The sequence below is a fragment of the Branchiostoma belcheri genome, unplaced genomic scaffold, assembly GCF_001625305.1.
Source record: "Branchiostoma belcheri isolate BF01 breed outbred unplaced genomic scaffold, Haploidv18h27 scaffold29, whole genome shotgun sequence".
NCBI classification, from domain to species: domain Eukaryota; kingdom Metazoa; phylum Chordata; class Leptocardii; order Amphioxiformes; family Branchiostomatidae; genus Branchiostoma; species Branchiostoma belcheri.
In genome coordinates this window covers 2991739-3014990 of record NW_017803898.1, presented here as the reverse complement: position 1 = coordinate 3014990, position 23252 = coordinate 2991739, and the positions used below count along the sequence as shown (strand labels likewise).

The following is a 23252-nucleotide window of genomic DNA, read 5'->3' as shown; positions in this document are numbered from 1 at the left end:
TAAATCGTCATTGTTTATTACCTTTTCTTCATCAATCAACATTCTTGTCCTGCCAGGAGAATGACGTGAAGAGAACTATCGGCATTGACGTGGATTACGTGGAGACCATGGATTTCGACATGGCTCCGGAGGACATGAACTTTCTTATGGAGGTACGTACGCCATCTACCTACCAGTATTTTTTTTTTTGTATAACAAAATTCTGTTCTTAGTGCCTCTTACAAATCACATTTTGCTTGTTTTTGGCGTATGCACAATAACCACTTTCAAGATTATTGATGTTCCTTTGATGTGTTTTACAGCAAGGTGCCGCAGCCACCGTTGCCTTCCTCAAGGGCTACACTGACTAATGAAGATTCAATTAATGACTAATGCTAGTGATGTTGATTTTTTTCATTAACCTTACAAGCGAAAATACAATTCCTCTGTTTGTAATATTGAAAATGCTATAATGGGGTGTTCGGAACCGTTTCAACAATACTTAAAACGCCATGGATGTTTGAAACTCATCTTATACAAGGGGTGCCATTTGTACCGCACTGATTTTGTTTTACACTATTGCTCGACAAAGTATTCCTGTTCACAATGCAAAGTAATCAGGTACTTAAACATAGTAATAGAAATGCTTCAATCACATTGGGTCTTATGACATATGCAGAGGGTATGAAGCCAGGTTGCTGTTCTATTTTATATCCACATCCTCACTGCACTTACCTTTTTATGGAACGGGTACAAAGCAGTGTTGGTATGCGGTGAAACTCTGACGACAATACACGGCTGTCAGCTGTGAGGGTACAGTGCTACTAATTCCTAGGGAAGGGTATCAGGTTACCGGGGCTCCCGCGTGCGCGCTTTCCCAGGAGCCAGTCTCAGCGGTAAATCTATTCATAGCAATAAGAAACAATTTCGCAGGGATTCTGTTTGCCAAATGAAATAAAATCTGCACTGCACGTATACCTCAAATGTTTGTTTTTTTCAACGCTTACATATGTATGAAATTATAGGGCCGTGTGGCGCAGTCGGTAGCGCGTTCGGCTCGCATCCAAGAGGTCGTGGGATCGAATCCTGCCAGGTTGTATGCCATCCGCTCGTTCATCCATTAATCTCTTCTGCTTACCATACACTGCCTGGTCGACAGATGGCGCTTCATCCTCGGAAATCGTTGTTCTGACTTAAACCAGACTGATGTAGTAAAGCCAGAAGGAACTAGGTATCAAAACGTTCAATTTGATTAATCATCTTATAAATTAAGTGTGAGTAGATTAACTTGAAAACTATATACTTACAGTAAGTCTGATCTTTAATCAGTAAAGATACTCTCCAAGCAGGCAGTATTTTTGGCATGTTTTAGGCTTTTTTCGGGATTCCTTTTCGCACTGGAGTTGGAAAAAAGTGCAAGAAAGGAACCCCGATAAAAAAAGCCTAAACACGCCAAAAATAACCCCAAACCCAAACCTCTGCTTGGAGAGTATAAATAAGATTGGACACAAACTTTCTCCAAAACACCTCCAGTCTCTAGCAGGGAATGGTGTACAAATAAATAAGATCAATTGTCAAGATGCATTACTCCAAGATGCTGCTGCCTCTCTCTAAAAGCCCGCCATGTATCTTATCAACATTTTACACACTTAAGGTGTCAGACACTCCCGGTGACGAATGACGTCAAACTAGCAACTAGTCTTTCTACTTGTCAGTTCCTCAGAGGTTTACGACCAGCACTTTTAAGCCAGGACAATGGGCAATTGGTAAGGTCTAAATCGTAAAAAAAATCCTTTAACAATGCTTTAAAAACCTCTAAATACTAAAAAAGTACAAATCATATTGTTTTCTGCATATGGGTTAACATAAAGGAATTATTGTATTGAAACTGAGAATTGTATGTTACCATGGTGTTGGAGGCTGTAATGACTAGTTTTCATGCTGAGAGAGAGTACTGACTCCTTTTTGGCTGATTTCAAATTGAAAAAGAACCCTATTCTCTGTATTCTGTACACTCGACAACGAAAATTTGGAGCATGTGATTCTTACCTTTCAAACAGTCATCGATTGAAGAATATTCTACTAACTGTTAATTTTACGTGGCTGATGAACATCTTCAACGTACGAATCTTATTGGTAGTCATAGAAATGGGGAGGGGGTATCTTTTCGAGTCCCAATCAGCTCCTGACAGCTAGCCAAGAGATGGTGTGATACGGAATAGCTTCTCATTTGTTTTGTCTATACAGAGTACCACTTAGATCGTGCCATTTGTCAATTATGGTGTTAATGACATTATAAGGTGACAACACCCGTTTGAACATGAGAGCAAATGTTCATTTGGTACTTCGATTTGTATCCTCAAGTGAGTTTTGTGTTAAGCATTAGAATTTATCCACATATGTTAATAAAGATAATAATCATAAAATACTTCATGTTCAGTTCGTAAAATTCTATTTGTATGGATTTTTCCTGTGTTGAAACGAGTGCTTAGAGAGTTAGAATTGCCTTTGTTTGACGCAGCAATGGTGCAATTTCTGGTTCACTGATTGAAAATTATGGTTGTCACCTCTTAATGAGAATTAACTGAACCGAACTAGCTGGCAACAGGTCTAATTGTGAAATAATTACCAAATCCATTTGAAAGTTATTAGCATTCTACATTCAACTGTCAAATGTCCTGTTTCAAATAAGCTTCAAACAAAAATTAATGCTAACTTGAACACCGTACATTTTATTGGGATAATTTAGATTTCAATGACATTTCTGTTGTAACGTAGTATAGTATTTTTAGAAATGCATCACATTGGTGTGCCAAGTAGATGTACTTTTAAACAGATTACCTTACCTTAGACATTTGATATAACAGTTTAAACAGGTCAAACGTGATGGAACTATTTGTTACGCCTGTGATGCCTAATAAAAGATGTTTAGTCCTAGAAAATGTTGTTTCCAACTTCCCTCCAGAAAAAATATACTTGGTAGGGAGACTTCTTTTGTCTAGGCTGAATTTCTCCAACGTTGCATGGAGGACCGTTCTTGCTTTTGCATTGAAAAAAAAGGAATTTTCTTTTAGATATAACGGTTCATGGGGTTAAGAATTCAGGTGTCAAATCAAAAAGTTTTGGCCTTGCCAACGGTCACCTAATAAAATGGTGTCTTCTAGGGTCGGTGAAGAAACCGTAACACAGCCATTTTTCCAGGAATACCAAATTCTTACCCAGCCTTGAAGGCCAACCTATGGACGTGATGTTGTTTTGACCGCTACGATTAATTTGAAACCGGAAGATCTTGATGCCTTCTGACGTGGAAAACACGATTCGGAAGAAAAGGTCGACCTTCCAGGACCATGGATACAATTCCCATGGCGAATTTGTCTCATGTAATATCCATTCTTCTGATGAATGGGCAATTTTCCTGAAGACAATTTCATCCCTAATGTCAAAGGTCAGGGATACATCCCGTGACATATCCTGTATATTCCATGTTAACCCAGGGATGGCCAATTTAGCTTATTGCGTGGGTAAAGGTTAGACATCCAGGTAAAAAATAAACGCGCAAAAAACACTGACGAAAGGGAGTGGAACATACCTGAAACGTCTGACCGTTTTCAAAATCATATCCAGTTGCTTGAGTGACTGTTTGGGCGTAATTTAGCTTATTGTTGATTCGTAATATATACTTGTTCTCCTTATACATTTTGATTCAGAAAACTATATTTTAAATACATGAATACAAGAAGATAAAATGTCACCCAGCTACAGGTTTTGGATTATTATGTTTACAAGATTTAGGAAAGGTACTTGAAATGCTAATTTCTAACCTAATTTGGGACCCGTTACCTTCTAGTTTCTTGTATAGTTTCTACTGAAGTACAGATTGGGTCTTGGTTGGGAACTGAGTTCTTCCTCTCTTGTTGAGGCTACCTTTGGGCTATTAGTGTGTGATGAAGGACAGCCATGTGAATTGTGTGTCTTCCGGCAAAAGTGTCCCACAAATGGGACTCTGCCCTGCAGGAATGCAATAAGCAACATTCCAAAGGAGCGCTTGGCAGGTTTCAGATGTTATCAGAGCTACTTACTCCTTACGTCTCCTCCCACAGTGCCCATTAGAACCGTTAAGCCCAGAGCGGCTTCTGTGTCGTTTATTTAGAGAGTCAGGGCTTGAAATTAACGGTGTCCCGATGGTCACTTCTTCTTCTTCATTCTTCCTCTATGAGGTGCAGCTAGTGAAGTTTTGTCCCCAGTACAGTCTGTCAGTCATTGCGGACAGAAGTTCCGATCCTCGCAGACAAGTTTCAGACGACCCATTCTCCTTATTGCATCTGAAGACCAAAGTAGGAGTCATCCCGCTGGTCCTCTACCACGAGCCACTGGCTACTATAATATAGGCCGGGACAACTAAAAAGACACTTTGGGACATTTTTGTAGACAACAGGAAAATAATCAACAATAGGATGTCAGCCCCTCTTTTGTTTATCAGGCACACTTCCGGGCGCTCCAGAAAAGACCCCCCCAACATTTTTTGTCTACTGTGCTGCATTTATAGTGCACCTGGGAGTCAAAATGTAAGCAAAATAAAGCTGACTTCAAGATGAAGTCATACAATACGCCAAAAAGCAGTTACTCAAGCAACTGGATATGGTTTTGGAAACGGTCAGACGTTTCAGCTAGTATCCAGTAGCTTTCGTCAGTGACTGAGAGACAGCGACTGAGAGATAGTCACTGACGAAAGCTAATGGATACTAGCTAAAAGGTCTGACCGTTTCCAAAATCATATCCAGTTGCTTGAGTAACTGCTTTTTGGCGTATCGTATTACCTGGATGTCTAACCTTAATCGACGTAAGTCATTCAATACTTCCCAAAAACCAGGTTCAGGACAATTGAATTTTATCTTTGCGACAGTTTCGGGACATTAGGAATAAAAGTTAATTTCGAGGCCTGTAGAGGCAGGAACACTGTCTACTAATTTTAAGATTGGAAGCTCGTTACTGTTTACCGGGTCAGGATGCTGGAAGCCATCTTCTCTCCTTTTCCACCCATTTCTGCAAATCTAAAATGTCCTCAGGGATCTCTGCTCACAAAGCTATAAATCCTCACTAGGCGGCCATTTGTTTGTGTTTCCTACGCGTACGACTTCCATCACTCTGCAGTGTGTATTCCCGTAGGTGGCTTTAAGTGTGCAAAAGATTTAGGGTAACCCTGAAAGCTCTGACAGCCACTCTGCCTTTCAGATGTCCATATTACTCAAAGGGTGATCCTTAGCTTCAATGACTTTCACATCTGATTTTCAGGTCATGTCACCATTTTTTCGCCTTGCAAATCGGTAACAAAACATCTGCTGCATGCACTTCTAAATCCAGAAAACAAGCATATATATGTACCAAACACCCACCTCCAAAAAGACAAGAGAAAATTTAGTCATTAAACTTCGTGCTTACCTGTGGTATCCAGTCACAACCATGCGTATTGTCTATTGCTAAGACAAGTCGTGCTATCTGAAAGTAGAAGGCACTTAGTGAAAAGTTACTCACAAACTTAAGATGGATGATAGTACAAATAAAAGCACAGCAAGCTTTAAGTAATACTCAAAGGGGACTTGTAAATCTACATGATATTATGCTACGTAGAAAATTTGCCTCTCGAATTTCTATGCAGCTTTAAACTCCCGGAATTACACTGAAATCAAAGGGATGACTTTCAAACCATCCAGGCCCAGAATTATGCTTTAGTAGACCCCCGGCAGTAAGGATGTGATGTTATCTAACACTCAGGTCCCATTAACCTGCTGTTACTTTAGTCTAGTGCAGGCAAACAAGAGATCAGAAACAAGATAGAAATTAAAGAGTAGCCATGGGCAGTCAGGGTAATCCGAGTAGGGGGAATACAAGATTAAATTGGACGATAAAGAGCTATACCTTACTTCGAAAGCAAAAGAAAAACAGTACCTAGAAATAGCCATGTGTTTGATGAGCTTGTAATATATGTTGATAAAGGTTGACGTTTTACAAAAGTTGAATACATTGTAGCTGGTAATTGCCAGCATTTTTAAAAGTGTTACCAAATTTATTTGAAATTGAGCTAGAAATATTTCTGTCCAATAACTGCTGTATACAAGTCTCCAACGGCAGCTGTCTTCAGCTGGCGGACGAGAGCAGCGCCAGGCGGGCTGGCGTAGTGAAGGCGGACCTTGAGCGTAACCAAGTCATCCGGCAGCTCGCTGCAAGCATTCCAACCGGAACCAGCACGTCTCCCTCGATGTGGATCCGCTGGGGAAGACGGATGCCCAAGTGTGTGGGTCTCAGATTCGCAACCTGTTATCCACCTTAAACAAACCCACGCGAAGGCCGCCGTGTCAACTGTAACCCTCACTCAGGTGTAGGGACTGACACGGTCATACTACTCGGAAAAATCTGTATCTGTATATCTGTACATGAATCTGTATCTGTGCATGAATATGTACCTGTACATGAATCTGTATCTGATTGCAAATAAAGATATCGAGTGATTGCCATAGATAGATAGAGAACTGCTTTGATAATAGTCTAATGCTTTATTAAGTTATTTGTCCATTTCTCTCTATCTCTCTCTGTCTTGTTCTTGAAACGCAAATAAAGAATTAAATGCATGAACACACTGAAACCTGATTAACACTCTAGAGACTTGACAAATTGCGACTGTAGAGACATGCATCATTCTTATTGCTTGGGCAGATAGCACAGTAGTATAGCGTTAGATGGCAGATAAGATAAGACAACAAAATAGTCGGGTCTTTATACAACTCTGGGTAAAAGTGCATTCTGTACTATTTTGAGGACGTGTCCTTGTCTTACCTTTCTTCTGGCAAAGACAAGTTGACCTGTGAAAGATGAAGGTAGTGTGTCAAAAACAATTTTGCCGACAAAAGGAAGCAAATCCATCCATGCATGTGGCCTTGTGAGGTTCGCACCAGTAATGGTCGTGATGTACGGACACCAGTACGAGGTAGGTGTTAACAACGTACCTTTTTTTTTTATTTATTCCAACATGTAATCACCAGACGTGGTGACGACACACTCAAGTTTCTTCAACTTATATTAATGCCGCCACCAACACAGGGGACAAATACATGACAGGACAATACTCATTTACACCTGAGCTAAGTGAGGAAAGTCGTGTACCTCGATGAAAGGAACAAAACAATTTTTGCATCTCAAGCTATTCAACAAAGAATCGGAAAGAATTTAGAATGTACCAAGTGCCTCAAATGAGTCATGTAGAGTACATATTTTTGTATCAGGTAAATTGCTGTTGGATCTCTTTTCACTTTCGAAGAGAAAGGAACGAATTTGCGTAATTGAGCTTCCGTTATTTAATGAAGACAAACCAACTTCTTAATTACCCATAATGAGTATTCAAGATTCATGACTAATATACAAGGTGCACTGACACGGAAATTATGTCAAGAATATGTCCCAGTAACAGGGCCACATTGCTAAGGCAGGTGGATAGAATAATTCATAACAGTAGGCAATGTGTCAAATACCAAGATTGGAATCCCATTGTTTTACTCTCTCTGGGGTTTCAGTGATTCTAAGGCAGAACAGACGTTTCAATTCAGTTCATCTTCAGGAGGTGATACCAGTTTCTGTCCTGTCAAGCAGGACAGAAAGAAAATATGTTGAGAATGATGGGCACTAATACGAAAACATTGATAAGACAGGTGGATAAAATAATTCATAAAAGCCAGCAATATGTCGAGCACACAGAGTGCAATCCTCCTAACTTGTTCCACGCGTTTGTTTGTTTGAAATCTCTAGTAGTATGGTAAATTCCATAGTATTTTTCATGGAGTCCAGCAACATAAAATAAAATAATAATTATAGTAATTACTTTTAGCAATTATCATTATTTTTCGTGCAATTGTTTCAGCGATTCCATGGCGAAACATAAAGCTCAATTTTCTGTCAAGAATAGCAAAACGAAGCTCTTCGTCCTAAATTCCAACATCCTCCTCTGTCACCCCCATGAAACTCCTTCCTCTTCGCCCCCGCCGTTCTGCTTCGCCCCCGCCCCGTTCTGCTTCGCCCCCGCAAAAATCTGCTTCGCCCCCGTCGTTCCTCTACGCCCCCGGCGCAATTCTGCTTTGCCCCCGTCCTTCTGCTTAGCCCCCAATGGCGGCACAGCTCACAGTCGACACGAAAATCGTCTGCAAAATAACAATAAAGGCTGTGCCGCCAAATTTAAAGTAGCCCATGCTCCGGCAAACATTCTGGACCACCTTTCTGCCAAGTGGCGTTGCACAAATCCTTCCCATTCAAAAGTTTACCCCTACCTCACGGCCCGTCAGTGGTTCTTACAATTATAAGTACTGGCGTTTATAAGTACAGCCGTGAGTGAAATTTCCCGCCAGTACTTATAAACGTAAGAACCACTGACGGGCCGTGAGGTAGGGGTAAACTTTTGAATGGGAAGGATTTGTGCAACGCCACTTGGCAGAAAGGTGGTCCAGAATGTTTGCCGGAGCATGGGCTACTTTAAATTTGGCGGCACAGCCTTTATTGTTATTTTGCAGACGATTTTCGTGTCGACTGTGTGCTGTGTCGCCATTGGGGGCTAAGCAGAAGGACGGGGGCAAAGCAGAATTGCGCCGGGGGCGTAGAGGAACGACGGGGGCGAAGCAGATTTTTTGCGGGGGCGAAGCAGAACGGCGGGGGCGAAGAGGAAGGAGTTTCATGGGGGTGTCTGTTACCTTCTCAAAGGATACAGTTGACACTGATCTGCTGCAAACATTTCTATCACAAGGCAGCAGATAATGTATGGCACATCCTCTGTCCTGAGAATGACTCTATCGTAAACCTGTTGCAAGACTAATGTGGCCAGTCCTTCAGCTGTGGCAATCCATCGCGGTTGTAGCCGTTATATTCAGTAACTAATTTCCAACATCCTCCTCTGTTGCCGTCTGAAAAGACACAATAGACACTGGTCTGCAGCGAACATTTCTATCACAAGGTGGTATATAATATACGGCACATTCTCTGTCCCAAGAATGACTCAATTTGCTACAATCGTAAGCCTGTTGCAAGTCTAATGTGGCCAGTCCTTCAGCATGTGGTTGATGACTGTGGCAATCCATCGCGGTTGTAACCGTTATATTCAGTAACACGTTGCTATTCAATGCGAGTGGTAAATGTGAAATGTTGCCTATTGTTGCGTTATGAGAGAAGTGGTCAGGCTGACAGGCCACTATAAACCATTGGTGCGCAATGGCCGGATACATTTGGTGTGTTGCCAATATGCACGTATTACTTAGAGGCTAGTGTCCCTAGGAGAAGAGGCATTTGTCTAAACGATATTTGTCTAGACAGATTCATACAAATTGTACCAAGATATAGGTTACGTGGATCATATCCTAACACAATTTAAGCACAAAATTCAGGTAAATGTGAGATGCTGGTGTCGCTTGAAGAAGGGACATTTGTCTACACAGATTCATAGAAATGTACCATGATACAGGTTACAAGATTGAAAAGTCCTAACAAAATCAATATTCGAGCCGACTAACAAGGACGTCAAGCATGCTTGGATTGCCGAAGACGTCGTATTTACTGAAATGGAGAAGTACTTCAAGCTCGACCAGTAGCGCCGAGTGCAGACCTAGAAGCGTGGCAGCAGAAGTACAGCATGCCCGACAACGCTCCATCCAAGATGGTTGCACCGAGTTTCAATGACAACATAGCCAGTTTAAGTGGGCTTCGTCATTGAAAATTACTGTCAAATTCAGTCTTTGATAGTTCCTCCAGTTTCTTTGGAACACGGGACATCTGTAGCACTTCTTTAGCATGGTCTCTTGTTTTAATCTTTACAAAATGTACGTCACAGCATCTTCTTCTAGCCTGAGTGCCATCCTCAGTATAGTAGTTACCGCTACTCTCCAAACACAGACTGATGGGGAAGATCGTTTGCTGTTTATATATGGCCCGTTTTTTGTCGCTCTCACAACAACAAAATGGGTGGGTGTAGCGACCAAAAAAACACACAAAAAAAACAACAACAACATAACGGGTTATGTATAAAAAGCAAACAATCTTCCCCCATCAACTTCTGCTGGAGAGTAGTTACCGCCGGTTTCTCTGATAGTTCACGATAGACATTCTTCTTCTTCGGCCTTACCCTTCTTCTTTTGTCAATCTCTCGCCGCCAGTACAAAGATGTTTTGGGATGTCTCTCTGACTTTCCCATCCTTCATCCTGAATGTACGAGCCCCATTAGTTTGAGCACTCGCTGCCGCTCTTTGATAATCTGAGCGGGCGGTCTTTGGACTGTTCATTTGAGTATTGCTGTCTCTCCATTAATATATCAAATCATCAAATGGGGGTCTGATTCTGAAAATTACTGACAAGGACGTTGCGTTTTTGGGAAATACCTAGTTTGAACCCACGCTAGCGCTCTTTGATAATCTAGGCGGGCGATCTTCGGGCTGTTCATTTGAGGATTCCTGTCTGTCAATTTATATGGCATCAAATGTGGGTCTGATTCTTGACATTTCTGCCAAGGACGTTGCGAATTGCACTTTTACCTTCAGGGTTACGTTCGAAATTAATCTTTTGGAATAGGTGCACTGGTGTACTCAACCTAAACAAATTGGGTGCACTAAAAGATATTTTAGGTGCACCATATAAGATGGAATTATGTCATCAAAAACTATAATTATGTTCCACTAAAGAAGAGTACTATAACAATGATTGCATTATTTTTATGACACTTAGATGTTAAGAATATGCTGTAAATACTGTATATACAGTTATCATCTTTGCACCGTTGGCAAGTGCCTAGTTTGAACCCACGCTAGCGCTCTTTGATAATCTGGGCAGGCGGTCTTTGGGATGTTCATTTGAGGATTCCTGTCTCTCCATTTATACGGCACGAATTGGTCAAATGTCAAATTCCTGGAAATACGTATCGCTGTTGGGAAATGCACTTTACCCAATTTTCCTCACTACACTAAAATTGGTACCTGATTTTGGTAAAGGTAAAAGGTGGAGAAAGGACAAGGACGGGCTCCACATTTGAATATTGTATCCCTGACACTGTGGATAGGCAACCCACTTCCAAAACGGTCTGAAGAAAACTATGGGACTACCTGTGTTCTTGTATTTTAAACTGAAATTGTTACTATTTTAACCTACGTGATCTTAATGATGATGAATTTTAAATGATGATGATGTTTTCAATCTACGTATTGTAATGATGTTTGTATGTTAATAATTGTAAAATGTAAATGCAATTCAGACGTGCCCGAATCACTTCGGCACGTCTGTCATGTTGATGTTTGATAAAGATTTGATTTGATCTGATTTCTTTGTACGCCAACACCTAAGACTCCTACGGCATCTTTGGTAGTGGACCACGTCATGCAAAATTAAGCCATGAAATCTGCATTGATTACACGGCACTGCCTTACTCTTAATGTCAAGATGAAATCCACTTGTCATGGTTTAAATTAGACAGTTTATTATTATGCAGCTTGCAGCTAAGAATAGAACTGGTCCGGTGCCCCTACAGACATGTCCTTCAGATTTCATCCATATCCCTCGGGCAAAATTACATGCGAAACTGTTTTTCCTTTTTATTCATCAGTAAGCAGCACCATCACAATGGTGGTCATTGAAGACTAGGATTCTTTTTTTTTCTGCACAACTCCCAAAAATCTGATCGGTTTTGGCAGCTGATTTCTTTTACAATAACAAGTATTCTCGACGAGTCACGACGCTACTGGCAGATATACAGATTATTCGTTAAAATTTGGAAGTCAAGTTAAACAGTAGGTGAAGGGTTTAAAAAAGTCGAATCAGTTGTCATAACCGATGATATTGCTAAATAAAGTTTAATTAGATATTAAACAATCTTATAGAATTTTGAGTAGAAGTACAAATACATAAAACATTAAACTACGTTTTTCTAACTTGTCCATGGTTCTAACTGTTAAAGCTAATTTATTGTCATAAACTTTAAATTTAGCCACGTTTCAACCGTTAGTACGTAGCCCTATGGCCTCAAGAATATTCATCAACTCCTCACAAATTTAACCACTACAAGCAGCAATATGCAGGCAGAATTAGTTCTGGTGAGTGGATCCGTAGCGCCCGCGTACCACCCGACATTGCAACCCCTATTAACCTGATCAAACGCTTTTTAATCCGCCTACACCGACAGCAGTCCTCAGCGAAATGAGTCCTCGTCTGGCGGTGCAAATTATATCATCTATGGGCTGATCTAAAAGGTTCTGCTGAAGTTGTTCTGAAATATGCCATACTCATGGCTGTATTTGTCACTGATTTTATCGTTGCCTCAAGTTTAATTTTTTTTACGGTAACCATAGATATTGAATTATAATTAAACAATTTTGATAATGGCATTGCGCAACCTGTTTCCTTATTTATGTTTGTAAGAACAAATAATTCAGCCTGTTGGCAGCCAGATGTTAATTTGCAATACGACCAGATCTAGAAGGTTCTTTTGAAGTTGTTCTAAATTATGGCCTATCACATGTATCTCATTACCTCACTTCTTAACATTATATAAGATCATATTGTTTTCCTGGCTAAGAAATAAGCAATTTTAGACGCTTCTGTCAATTTAAAAAAAAGACTACAATCAATCAATCAAGACTAAGCACAGTGCTGACGTAATAACACTGAAAAAGTTTCCTAATTGTAGCTTTTTATCTACCACATTAATTGTTTTACTTTTTACGTGCGTCATTATTTGTGCCCTATTTCCGAAATAATCAAGGCAATTATTAAACAGACGCACATACTTCAATAATTTATTCACATAAAACTTATATCATGTGCTACCACTTTCTCCATTTCCTATACAATTTCCACGTATAGTTATATACGGCTATTACCATATATCACATACGATACTAGAATATATATGTTTTCTTTAATTTCTTCTTGGTCGAATTGCCTATAGTATAGTACGACCTCGAGATCACCAGCAATCATTAGATCACACACACAAAGCCATGTTGATTTGGTTGAAAAATATAAATCAACACCAGTTCAAAGAATCAGAAAAACAGAGTTTCTGAAGCGCGAAATGTACTCAACACCATCTACAGCGATGCGGCCTCATTCAGACGGACACTTGCTTCAATCATCATTACATTTAATTATTAATCAAAGCTAGGCTAGAAATTGTTTTGTCGAGAAGTATCATTCAAGAACAGTTCAAAGAATGGGATGTGCAAAATTGATGTTTTGCTGTCTTCGACAAAGGAACTCTATTCAGAAAGACAGGACATTCTAGCCTTGCTTTGATATATACCAAGGATACAAATCAAGAACTATGTCCTCACACCATCAACTAAAGTCCCAGGACATGAAGAGGTGATAGGAAATCTTGTGGTGTCTCCTAAGGCCATGTTGATTTGATTATATGGATGACATCCTCCGGGAGCCCCAAAACTGATGCGCGCGTGCGAATAAAAAAAAAGTTTTGCAAAAAAAAGTTATTTTCATTATGAAATCTACGTGGTCATGAGGGTTGAACAAATGGCACAGGGCATGGGATGTGGAATAATATTCTCTTCAAATTCATTTCTTTACATTTTTGTCTTTTTCGTTTATTTTTGGCATTCTACGATATAGCTATCGTTTTCAAATATATATGTATATATATTTCAACTTACGGTATATATTTGCAGTTGCATTTTGCAACTGTTTTGCAGCAGCATGGTTGAAAACTTTTTTTTTTTGGGGGGGGGGAGGTTCAAACTTCATGCACGCGCGGATGTGATCCATACAGGAAAGTACCAGGACATGAAGAGGTGATAGGAAATCCTGTGGTGTCTCCTAATGGTTGTTACGGGAGTTGTGAAGAATAAGTGGTGACTGTGTTAATCCTGCCATTTCATCATTGTCAATTCACAAAAGTAAGTTACAATGGCTGGAGACCATACTTCCACTGTACTCGGCACAAATTATGGCACCTTCTGCAATATAACAACTATGATACTTTGACTTTATTTGGATCCACATTTAGCTTAACAGCTATTTTTCCAGTTGTCCATTACATAGATACAACTGCCACATAATAACATTAACACATTGTAACAACACAGACCACCATACTTGCAATACATGGCATCCATTAGACACATGCAACAACTAATCTATCTTAACAAGGACTACGTAGCGCATCGTGATTTCTGGGCATATTAAGAAAATCACTGATGAAGAAAAATCCTTTTTTTCTCAGAAGAGCTATTGACGTCACATCCTATGACGTACTTGTAGATTTGACTCATCAACGCGTGCGGATCAATGTGCTCATTGGCCAGAGATCACATGACCAAAATACATTTTTGAGCGAGCAGCCCTGCCCGAGAGAGGGTTTGAAGCGCTCTATACGGCTCTGTGTGGCGCCCGCTACTCCATAAAATCTGCTTTTCAAGAATCATCCTACAGTCGAGCGGAATTTCCTGGAAGAGATAGAAAAGGTGAGTACTGAGCAGTATTTGTTCCTGACGGCTTTTCCCGATTTTTTGTTCAAAATGACATCATTTTAAACAAGATATGCTTTAGTAGAATTAAGAACGGTAAAGAATATGAGAGGATAGTCATCTCGATACAGTTTCCCTCGCTTCCGAAGAATTATCCTACAATCGTGCGGAGTTTTCTAAAAGAGATAAAGGTACGTATACGTACTGAGTTGTTGCTTACCTTTTTCCCGATTTTCTTCCCGATTGTTTCAGTAAAAACTGAAACATGTTTTGTTAAAATTAAGACATAAAAAGGCCAAAAATAAAAAGAGGACAGTAATCTCAATTCAATAGAAGGACGTTCCTGCGTACGCAGATTTGTACAAAACTCGGTGTTTAAAAAAACATTCCTTTATAACCCTTTAGCCAAGAAAGGAGGGAAGAACAGATCGCAGACGCACAAGAGCCGACTCCAGACATTGAAGACACGATTGGAAATTCCTGAACTGTTTCCTGTGGAAATTCCTGAACTGTTTTGAGCTAAGTCAAGTAAACCTTGAACACCCATCATGAACTCAAAAACCCCACAACCCAGCACCCTGATATTTAACCCTACTGAACTAAATAATTTAGACAATAAGTCACAAATTTCCCCACTGGATCCTGATACAAACTTTCTTAACGACTTTTATACTTCTATAAATACATCTTCCCAATATTATACTGCTGAATCCTTTAATAAATCTTGTAACATGTCCTGTTGTAACACTCTATCTCTGTTCCACTTAAATGTACGAAGCCTTCCTTGCCATTTTAATGAGCTCAACGAATATCTCTCCTCCCTGCACCAAAATTTTACAGTTCTTGCAATAACAGAAACATGGCTAACAGATGATATCACAGAAAATTATAGTATACCTGGTTATAATAGCATACATCACTGTAGAAAAAATAGATCTGGAGGGGGGGTTTCACTATACATAAGAAACGACGTATGCTATCAAGAACGACCCGACCTAGAATTTATCATCGACGACACAGGCACAAAGAGTATATCCATTGAAATAATTCCAAGTAACCCGAAGGAGAAAAAAACAATATTGAGCTGTGTGTATCGCCCACCAAATACCGACATTGCAGAATTTAATGAGCGCATAAAGGAATCTATGAACAATATTAATAGGGAAAGAACAACTTGTTACATTATTGGTGATTTCAATATTAATCTGTTAAACAACACTAACAAACCCACTACTGATCATGTAAATGAAATGTTCTCATCTGGTTTTTACCCACTTATATGCAAACCTACCAGAATTACACCCTACTCTGCTACCTTGATAGATAACATTTATACAAATTCTGTTAGCAACAATAATCAAAGTTGGCATCCTTATCACTGACATATCAGATCACTTCCCAATATTCCTTACATCCGATTTAAACGAGCCAGTAAGGCAGACAGACAAAATATCTTATCGTCAAGTTAACACAACTAACATTCAGAAATTTACACAATCCCTATCAGAAATAGTATGGACCGACGTATTAAACGAAACAGGACACAGAAAAAGCATATAATCAATTTTTTGGAACATACGGATCGTTATTCGAAAAATGTTTCCCAAAGAAAATTACAAAAATCTCCCAACATTCTCGCAGAAAACCCTGGCTAAGCAGTGGATTGTTAAAGTCAATACGCAGAAAAAACAAGCTCTTTACTAAATATGTCAAGAACCCGACGCCCTTAAATCACAGTATCTATAAAAAATACCGGAATAAGTTAAATCATCTCCTAAAAAATGCAAAGAAGGAATACTATCACAGAAAGTTCAATGAAGCCACCAGTAATATAAAACAAACATGGAACCTGATAAATGACGTTTTGAATCGTAATAAAAGTAAATCAGCTGGTCCAAACAAAATACAAATTGGTACCAAAACTACCGAAAATAAAGAAGAAATATGTAACGAATTCAATGATTTTTTCATTAATATTGGACCTACGCTTGAGAGTAAAATCCCAAAAGGAATACAAGACCCTCTTAGCTACATCACCTTACAAGTAAATTCTAACCTAACAACTTTTATACCACCAACCTGTGCTGAAATTACAGATATTATCAAAAACTTAAAAGACTCAGCTGCTGGTCATGACGAAATAAGCCCTAAAGTACTAAAGTTATCACTGCCCTATGTTATTGCCCCTCTAACGCATATTTTGTCTCTATCCTTGCAAAATGGAGTTGTTCCTCACCCACTAAAAGTCGCAAAAGTGACGCCTATTTTTAAAAGCAGTGATCCACTTAGCGTTAATAACTATCGACCAATATCTGTCCTTCCCTGCGTATCTAAGGTCTTAGAAAAACTAGTATATAATCGTCTTCTGAAACATTTAAATCAAAATAACATCCTATATAAACACCAATATGGCTTCAGAAAGGGCTATTCTACGTCTCTAGCACTAATACACTTAATGGAAAAAATCTCTACCGCTATAGATAACAAAGAATACACTATAGGAATCTTTCTCGATCTATCAAAGGCTTTTGATACAGTTAATCATTCCATTCTACTCAATAAACTAAAACGATATGGTATATGTGACACCGCAATAAAATGGTTCTCTTCTTATCTATCCAATAGACAGCAATACGTAACCCTTAATGATAATAAATCACAACTCAAAATGATAGAATGTGGTGTCCCACAGGGTTCGATACTAGGACCCCTACTTTTTTGATTTATTTAATGACCTCGAAAAAGCATCCTCAATTATATTCTTTATCCTATTTGCAGATGATTCAAATCTTTTTCTTTCAAACTCGAATTTTGATACGCTAGTAAACCTGGCTAACGAAGAATTGAAAAAGGTTATATCGTGGTTTGAGGCAAATAAATTATCAGTCAATGTTAAGAAGACATACTACCTTATTTTCTGTAATAGAAATAAAACCTACAATAGAAGCGTCAAAATCTTTTTAAAAAATGTGACCCTTTCTCAAGAGAGTCAAGCCAAATTCTTAGGTATAATCATTGATGAACGATTAACCTGGAAACCACATATAACTATGTTAGGTAAAAAAATTTCAAAAACTATTGGTATTATTGGAAAACTTAAACATCTTCTTACTCAAAAAACCATTATTACCATATACAATAGCTTAATATACCCATATCTAACCTACGGGAATATAGTCTGGGGATGCGCCTACAAAACCACACTACAGCCCCTAGTATTACTCCAAAAAAGATTTGTTCGTTCAGCCACCGGCGCCAGTTTCCACGCACATTCTGCACCTTTGTTTACAAAACTTAATATTTTGAATATTTTTGACATAAACAAACTTCATCTGATGCTATTTACGTTTAAATTCCTTACTTGTTCTCTTCCAGACACATTTAATGGTCTTCTAAATCTTAATTCCCATTTTCATACTTACCATACTCGACAAAGTGCCCATTTCCATATCCCCCTAGTTAGAACGTCCGTAGCCCAAATGAGTGTAAAATATAAATGTATAACTACTTGGAATAATCTCCCGCTCCACCTAAAATGTTTAACATCAATAATTAGCTTTAAACGAAATCTTAAAAATCACCTACTTTTCTTTTCCACCGACATTTGATTTCTTATTACTTTGATTTTATCTGTATAAGTTTGAATTTCCGTTTCTCTTTAAAATTCATTTATTTTCTTGAGTTATTGCTTCAATTCTGCCAATGTCTGTATTGCAGTTAAAGTTCTGTTAACGTTAAAGTTATAGTTTTTAACATATCATTTCTAATTAGCGTTATTTATCAATCACTTTTGTTATTCATGTTACTATTTGTTTTGTTACTATCATCATTTTGATCATATTGATCAAATTTATTAATTACCTATTGTTATTTATTATTATCATTTGATTTGTTAGCACTATTTCAGTTGTTAATTAATTTTGTAATTAATTCAATTATGTTTAGTTTTGGTTAGTATAGAGGAGGAGGGCTTAGCATAAGCTAAATAAGCTTTTTCCCTCCTCCTGCACCTGTTTTATTTGTTATTAGTGTATTATGTATAATTTTTATTGCTGTTGTGCAAATAAACAAACAAACAAACAAACAAACAAAGAATAAGGTTTATGCGCATACTTTTAGATATTTGCGCCATTACCATGTTTTGATACTGACATTATAACAAACTGTCGTTTACATGTACTTTGTTCTCGGGTAAAAATCTTATGCTTCACGTTTCGTGGACCGATGGTAACTGGTTGTAAATTAATTCCTTCGTAACCTTTTTCACAAAAAAAGAGAATATTGTTTATGCGCCTTCCTTTAGGTGTTCGTACCGTTACCATGTTTTGATACTGACATTAGGACAAACTGTCTTTCACTGCGCTGGCGAAAACATTATGCCTCAGGGTTCGTGGACTAGCGGTAACTGATTATACCTTTAAACCTTTTTCTTTCACGCACACACACAGAAAAACCAGAAAAGTATATGATCTAAACGCCCCCTTTAGGTGTTCGTGCCGTTACCATGTTTTGATAATGACATTAGGACAAACTGTCCTTCACTCCGCTGGCGAAGACATTATGCTCCAGGGTTCGCGGACCAATGGCAACTGATCAAACCTTGAAATTCATTCTTTCGTAACCATTTTACAAAAAAAGAATATGATCTAAACGCCTTCCTATAGGTCTTGGCCTTAGCTCTCATGCAGTTACCATGTTTTGATAATGACATTAGGACCAACTGTCCTTCACTCCGCTGGTGCAATGCTATGCTCCAGGGTTTGCGGACCAGCGGTAACGGATTGCACCTTCTAACCATAGGGTCGGGGGTTCGGGTCCCAACGCTTCAGGCTCATGTTAAATTCACAGATCCCGTGGAAGAGCCACTGTCCTGAGGGATCTGCATTTTATTGTTGTTAAGCGCTAAAGATAGATAATGATTTATTCCGTTTCAAAGACTGGCATTGACGAATGTCCTATTAAAACGGAAGCTGGAAAGGCTTAACAAGCAGAAACAAGTTTGCTTGCAGTTTCCTATTTTTTAAATTTAAAAAAATATACATGTGCAAATGCTAAGACATGGAAAAAAAAGAAGAAATACAAACATAAACTACGGATAAAAAACTTAATACAGTAATACATAATGAATTTACGAACTTACATTCATTTATCTGGAGTATTGGAATGGATATTTCAAGAGACTTACTTTCATCGCAAAGATAAAATATCTTTACTCACGAGGCCGTCAAAAGTTGAACATGAAAAATTTTCAAAAGTTTTGAAAATTAGGTTATACGCGATTTATTTCGCATTTTTGACCTAGTTTCTTGCACTGACGCATTTTATAATATCAATTGCGCTATCAATAAAACTGGATAAAAAGTTGAACATGAAAAATTTTCAAAAGTTTTGAAAATTAGGTTATACGCGATTTATTTCACATATCTGACCTAGTTACTTGCACTGACGCATTTTATAGTATCAATTGCATTATAAATAAAACTGGATGAAAAGTTAAACATGAAAAATTTTCAAAAGTTTGTAACATTAGGATTATACGAGATTTATTTCACATATCTGACCTAGTTACGTGCAGTGACGCATTTTTGAATATCAATTGTTGAACATGAAAAATTGTCAAAAGTTTGGAAAATTATGGTAACATCAGATTTATTTCGTAAATTTGAGACAATTTTGTGTGATTACGCATTTTATAATATCAATTGCATGATCAATAAAACAGAAACCCCGATCGGAAACCAATTGGAATCAGGAGGGATTGAATCAGCAGAGTTTCCTGACGCTCAGCTACAAATCTTTAAAACAAATTGCGGGGGGGAAATGAAGTCAATAAAATGAAGACAAATGTGATTTGGGTTGTCCTCGTTATACACAGCGCGTGTTACAAATCAAGCTTGATAAATTGCTTTCACTGAACAAAATCCCGCAGGTTATTCTGGTTGGCCACAGAGCAATCGTTACATCAAGTGGATTTGTTTGCCTTCTTTACTTGATCTAACAATCTTTTCCATTTTTCAGCAACTTTCCTTTTGCTGTAGTGTCGTTTGCATTATTTAAAAACTTGTATCTGATGTATTAGTTTACAGTTGTTGCGTTTGTGACACAATCCACAGGTTATTCCTTTTGGACACAGAGCAATCGTTTGATCAAGTCGATTTGCTTTTAGTTCTTTAGTTAGCTGGTCTTTCCTGTCTCAGCAACTTTCATTTTGCTGTTGTGTAGATTGTTGTGTCACTAACATGATCAAAAAGCCCGCATATAATAAATTCTACCACAGTTACTGCGTTTGTGATTGCATATTACAGTTACTGTACGTAATATAAATTAAGCATGGAGACTTTACATACAACCCAGATCTCCAGTTGGTCACAAATCAATTGATGGATTTGTTTCTTTCTTACGGCTTTTCATATTCTAGGAACACTCCTTTTTCTTATTTACCTTCTCAAAATGAGCCTGACATAAACACGTTTTGTCTGCATTCCATGCTGTCGGTGACTATAGCATATATATAACATAGATGCTTTATGTTGAAGTACTTTGCTACGGGATTGCATAACATTCAACAGGTCCTCTTTGGCTGATTGGTTGTATGCTGTACGAATGCACGCATGGAGAAGCCTTGCGCTTGTAATACATGCAGACCCAGTATCAAATTGTGCAGGGACAGACTACGCCTATTTTAGGGTACCATTTATCTGCAGAATGTAAATATACAACATCATGTGGACCCATCTTCTGTTCACCTGACACGACTGTTGGGAACTGTCAGACAAACGTTCCCTGCAGGGTGAAGACTTGGATTCTCTGGTTCCCCCCGTCTGCTACAAAAACCTCTCCTTCATCTGACACTGTAACACCACATGGATTCTCAAAATGTCCTATTTCTGATCCCTCTCCACCCAATGTCACCCTCTGAGGCTGATGCTCCTCTTGCTCTTGGTTACTGCCGTTCATATTGGCAAAGCTGACAACACATTTATCAAAGCCAGAACAAAAGGGATGCGTTCCGTCCATAGAGATAGCTATTTCCAGTAATCAACCTTCCGGGAATTGGCCACAACCAGTGTAATATATAAGCCTAAACTACGGGGGCAAAGCCCGCTGCTGCTGGGCCTTCCGGTGCGACATCGTTACCTGTAGTGCACACCGCTTCACAGGTGAGACAAATGGCGGACACTTTCCTGGAATCTAGCGTTTTCCTGCGTCTGTTCGGCCCCAGATAACGGACGAACGACATCCCAAGGTCAAGCCAAGGTCATCAGATGACTTTTGCTGTGAGACATGGAGCTAGAATGTGGTCAAATGGGACTCAATCATGGCTTAGTTTAAGACTATTCTTCTTTTACCAGTGTGGGTGGGTGTCAAAGACAGTATTCAGGTTTGGTCTACCGGGAGAAATTTCTCTGACATATTCACAATGAGTAGCAGACCTAAACCTAAAGGAAAGGTCATACCACTTTGTAAGATTATAGGATTTTCAAAGTTTAAAGGCAGAGGCAGGGGACATTACAAAGTTGATGAACTGTGAGATAGGGACCTGGAATGTTGTCAAATGTGACTCGATCATGGCTTGGTTTAAGACAATTTTCCACTAGCAACGTGGGTGGCAAAGGCAGATAGTATTCAGGTTTGTTCTACCAAGGGAATGTTCCTGGCATGCGCACAATTAGCAGCAGACAACGGATTGACAGAACTAAAGGTTAAATCTAAAGGGAAGAATCATTAGCACTTTGCAAGATGATAGGATTTGAAAGTTTAAGGGAAGAGGTGGGGGGGGGGTACAAAGTTGATAAAGGACAAATGACATCCCAAGGTCACGCCAAGGTCATCAGATGACTTTTGCTGTGAGACTTGTGGCTTTGGAATGTTGTCAAATGTGACTCGCTGATGGCTTGGTTTAAGACCATTCTTCCAACATTTGTGTGGGTGGCAAAAAAAGATATTATTCAGGTTTGGTCTACCGAGGGAATTTCGCTGGCATGTGCACAATGAGCAACAAGACACGCTTTCGCGGTTAGAACTAAAGGTTAAATCTAAGGAGAAGCATCATCATACCACTTTACAAGATTATAGGATTTTGAAAGGGAAGAGGCAGGGGGGGGTACCAAGTTGATAAAGGACATACGACATTCCAAGGTCAAACCAAGGTCATCAGATGACTTTTTCTGTAAGATATTTACCTGGTATGTGGTCAAATGGCTAGATCGAGGAAAAAAAGAGGAAATTTCCCTGACATATGCACAATGAGCATGCTAGCAGCAGACTACAGTTGATGGTTAGAACTAAAGGTTAGATATAATGGGAAGGATTTGCAAGATTACGAAGCAAGTTTAAACTGTCATTTTCAACAAAAGAAATTGGACTCAACCCCCACTTTGCAATATTATAGGATTTTGAAAGTTCAACTGAAGAGGCAGGGGGATTACAAATTTGATAAACTGTATGTGTTAACGTCTACAAGAAAGCTTGACTATGACAAATTTGACTCCCACGCTCTTTTTTTATTCCAACACTGGACTTGCAGACTGTGTCGGCAGTATTTTACTTTATTACTCAACTTGAACAGAGAAGTTTGAAAGGTTTTAAGTCGAGTATCTGATGACCATGGCCTGACCTTGGTATGTCGTTTGTCCGTATAATTTGCAATAAACTTCTCTATTAAAATGTCTACGTAAATACAAAACTCTCTTACTCAACCGCACTCAGCCAATGCTCTCTAGTGAGTGATGAATACATACTTTAAAACTTACACTTAACACTGGATTCGCAGTGGGTAAAGAA

General features: G+C 38.8%; 1 protein-coding gene across 1 annotated transcript in view; it reads left to right on the top strand.

Moving 5' to 3' along the window:
- LOC109472998 overlaps positions 1-23252 on the top strand; it is a 54423-nt gene that overhangs the window by 19957 nt on the left and 11214 nt on the right. Inside the window, exon 23 of the mRNA XM_019772868.1 lies at positions 57-152. Within this exon, the coding sequence (XP_019628427.1) occupies positions 57-152 (96 nt within the window). The remainder of the gene's footprint in view (positions 1-56; positions 153-23252) is intronic.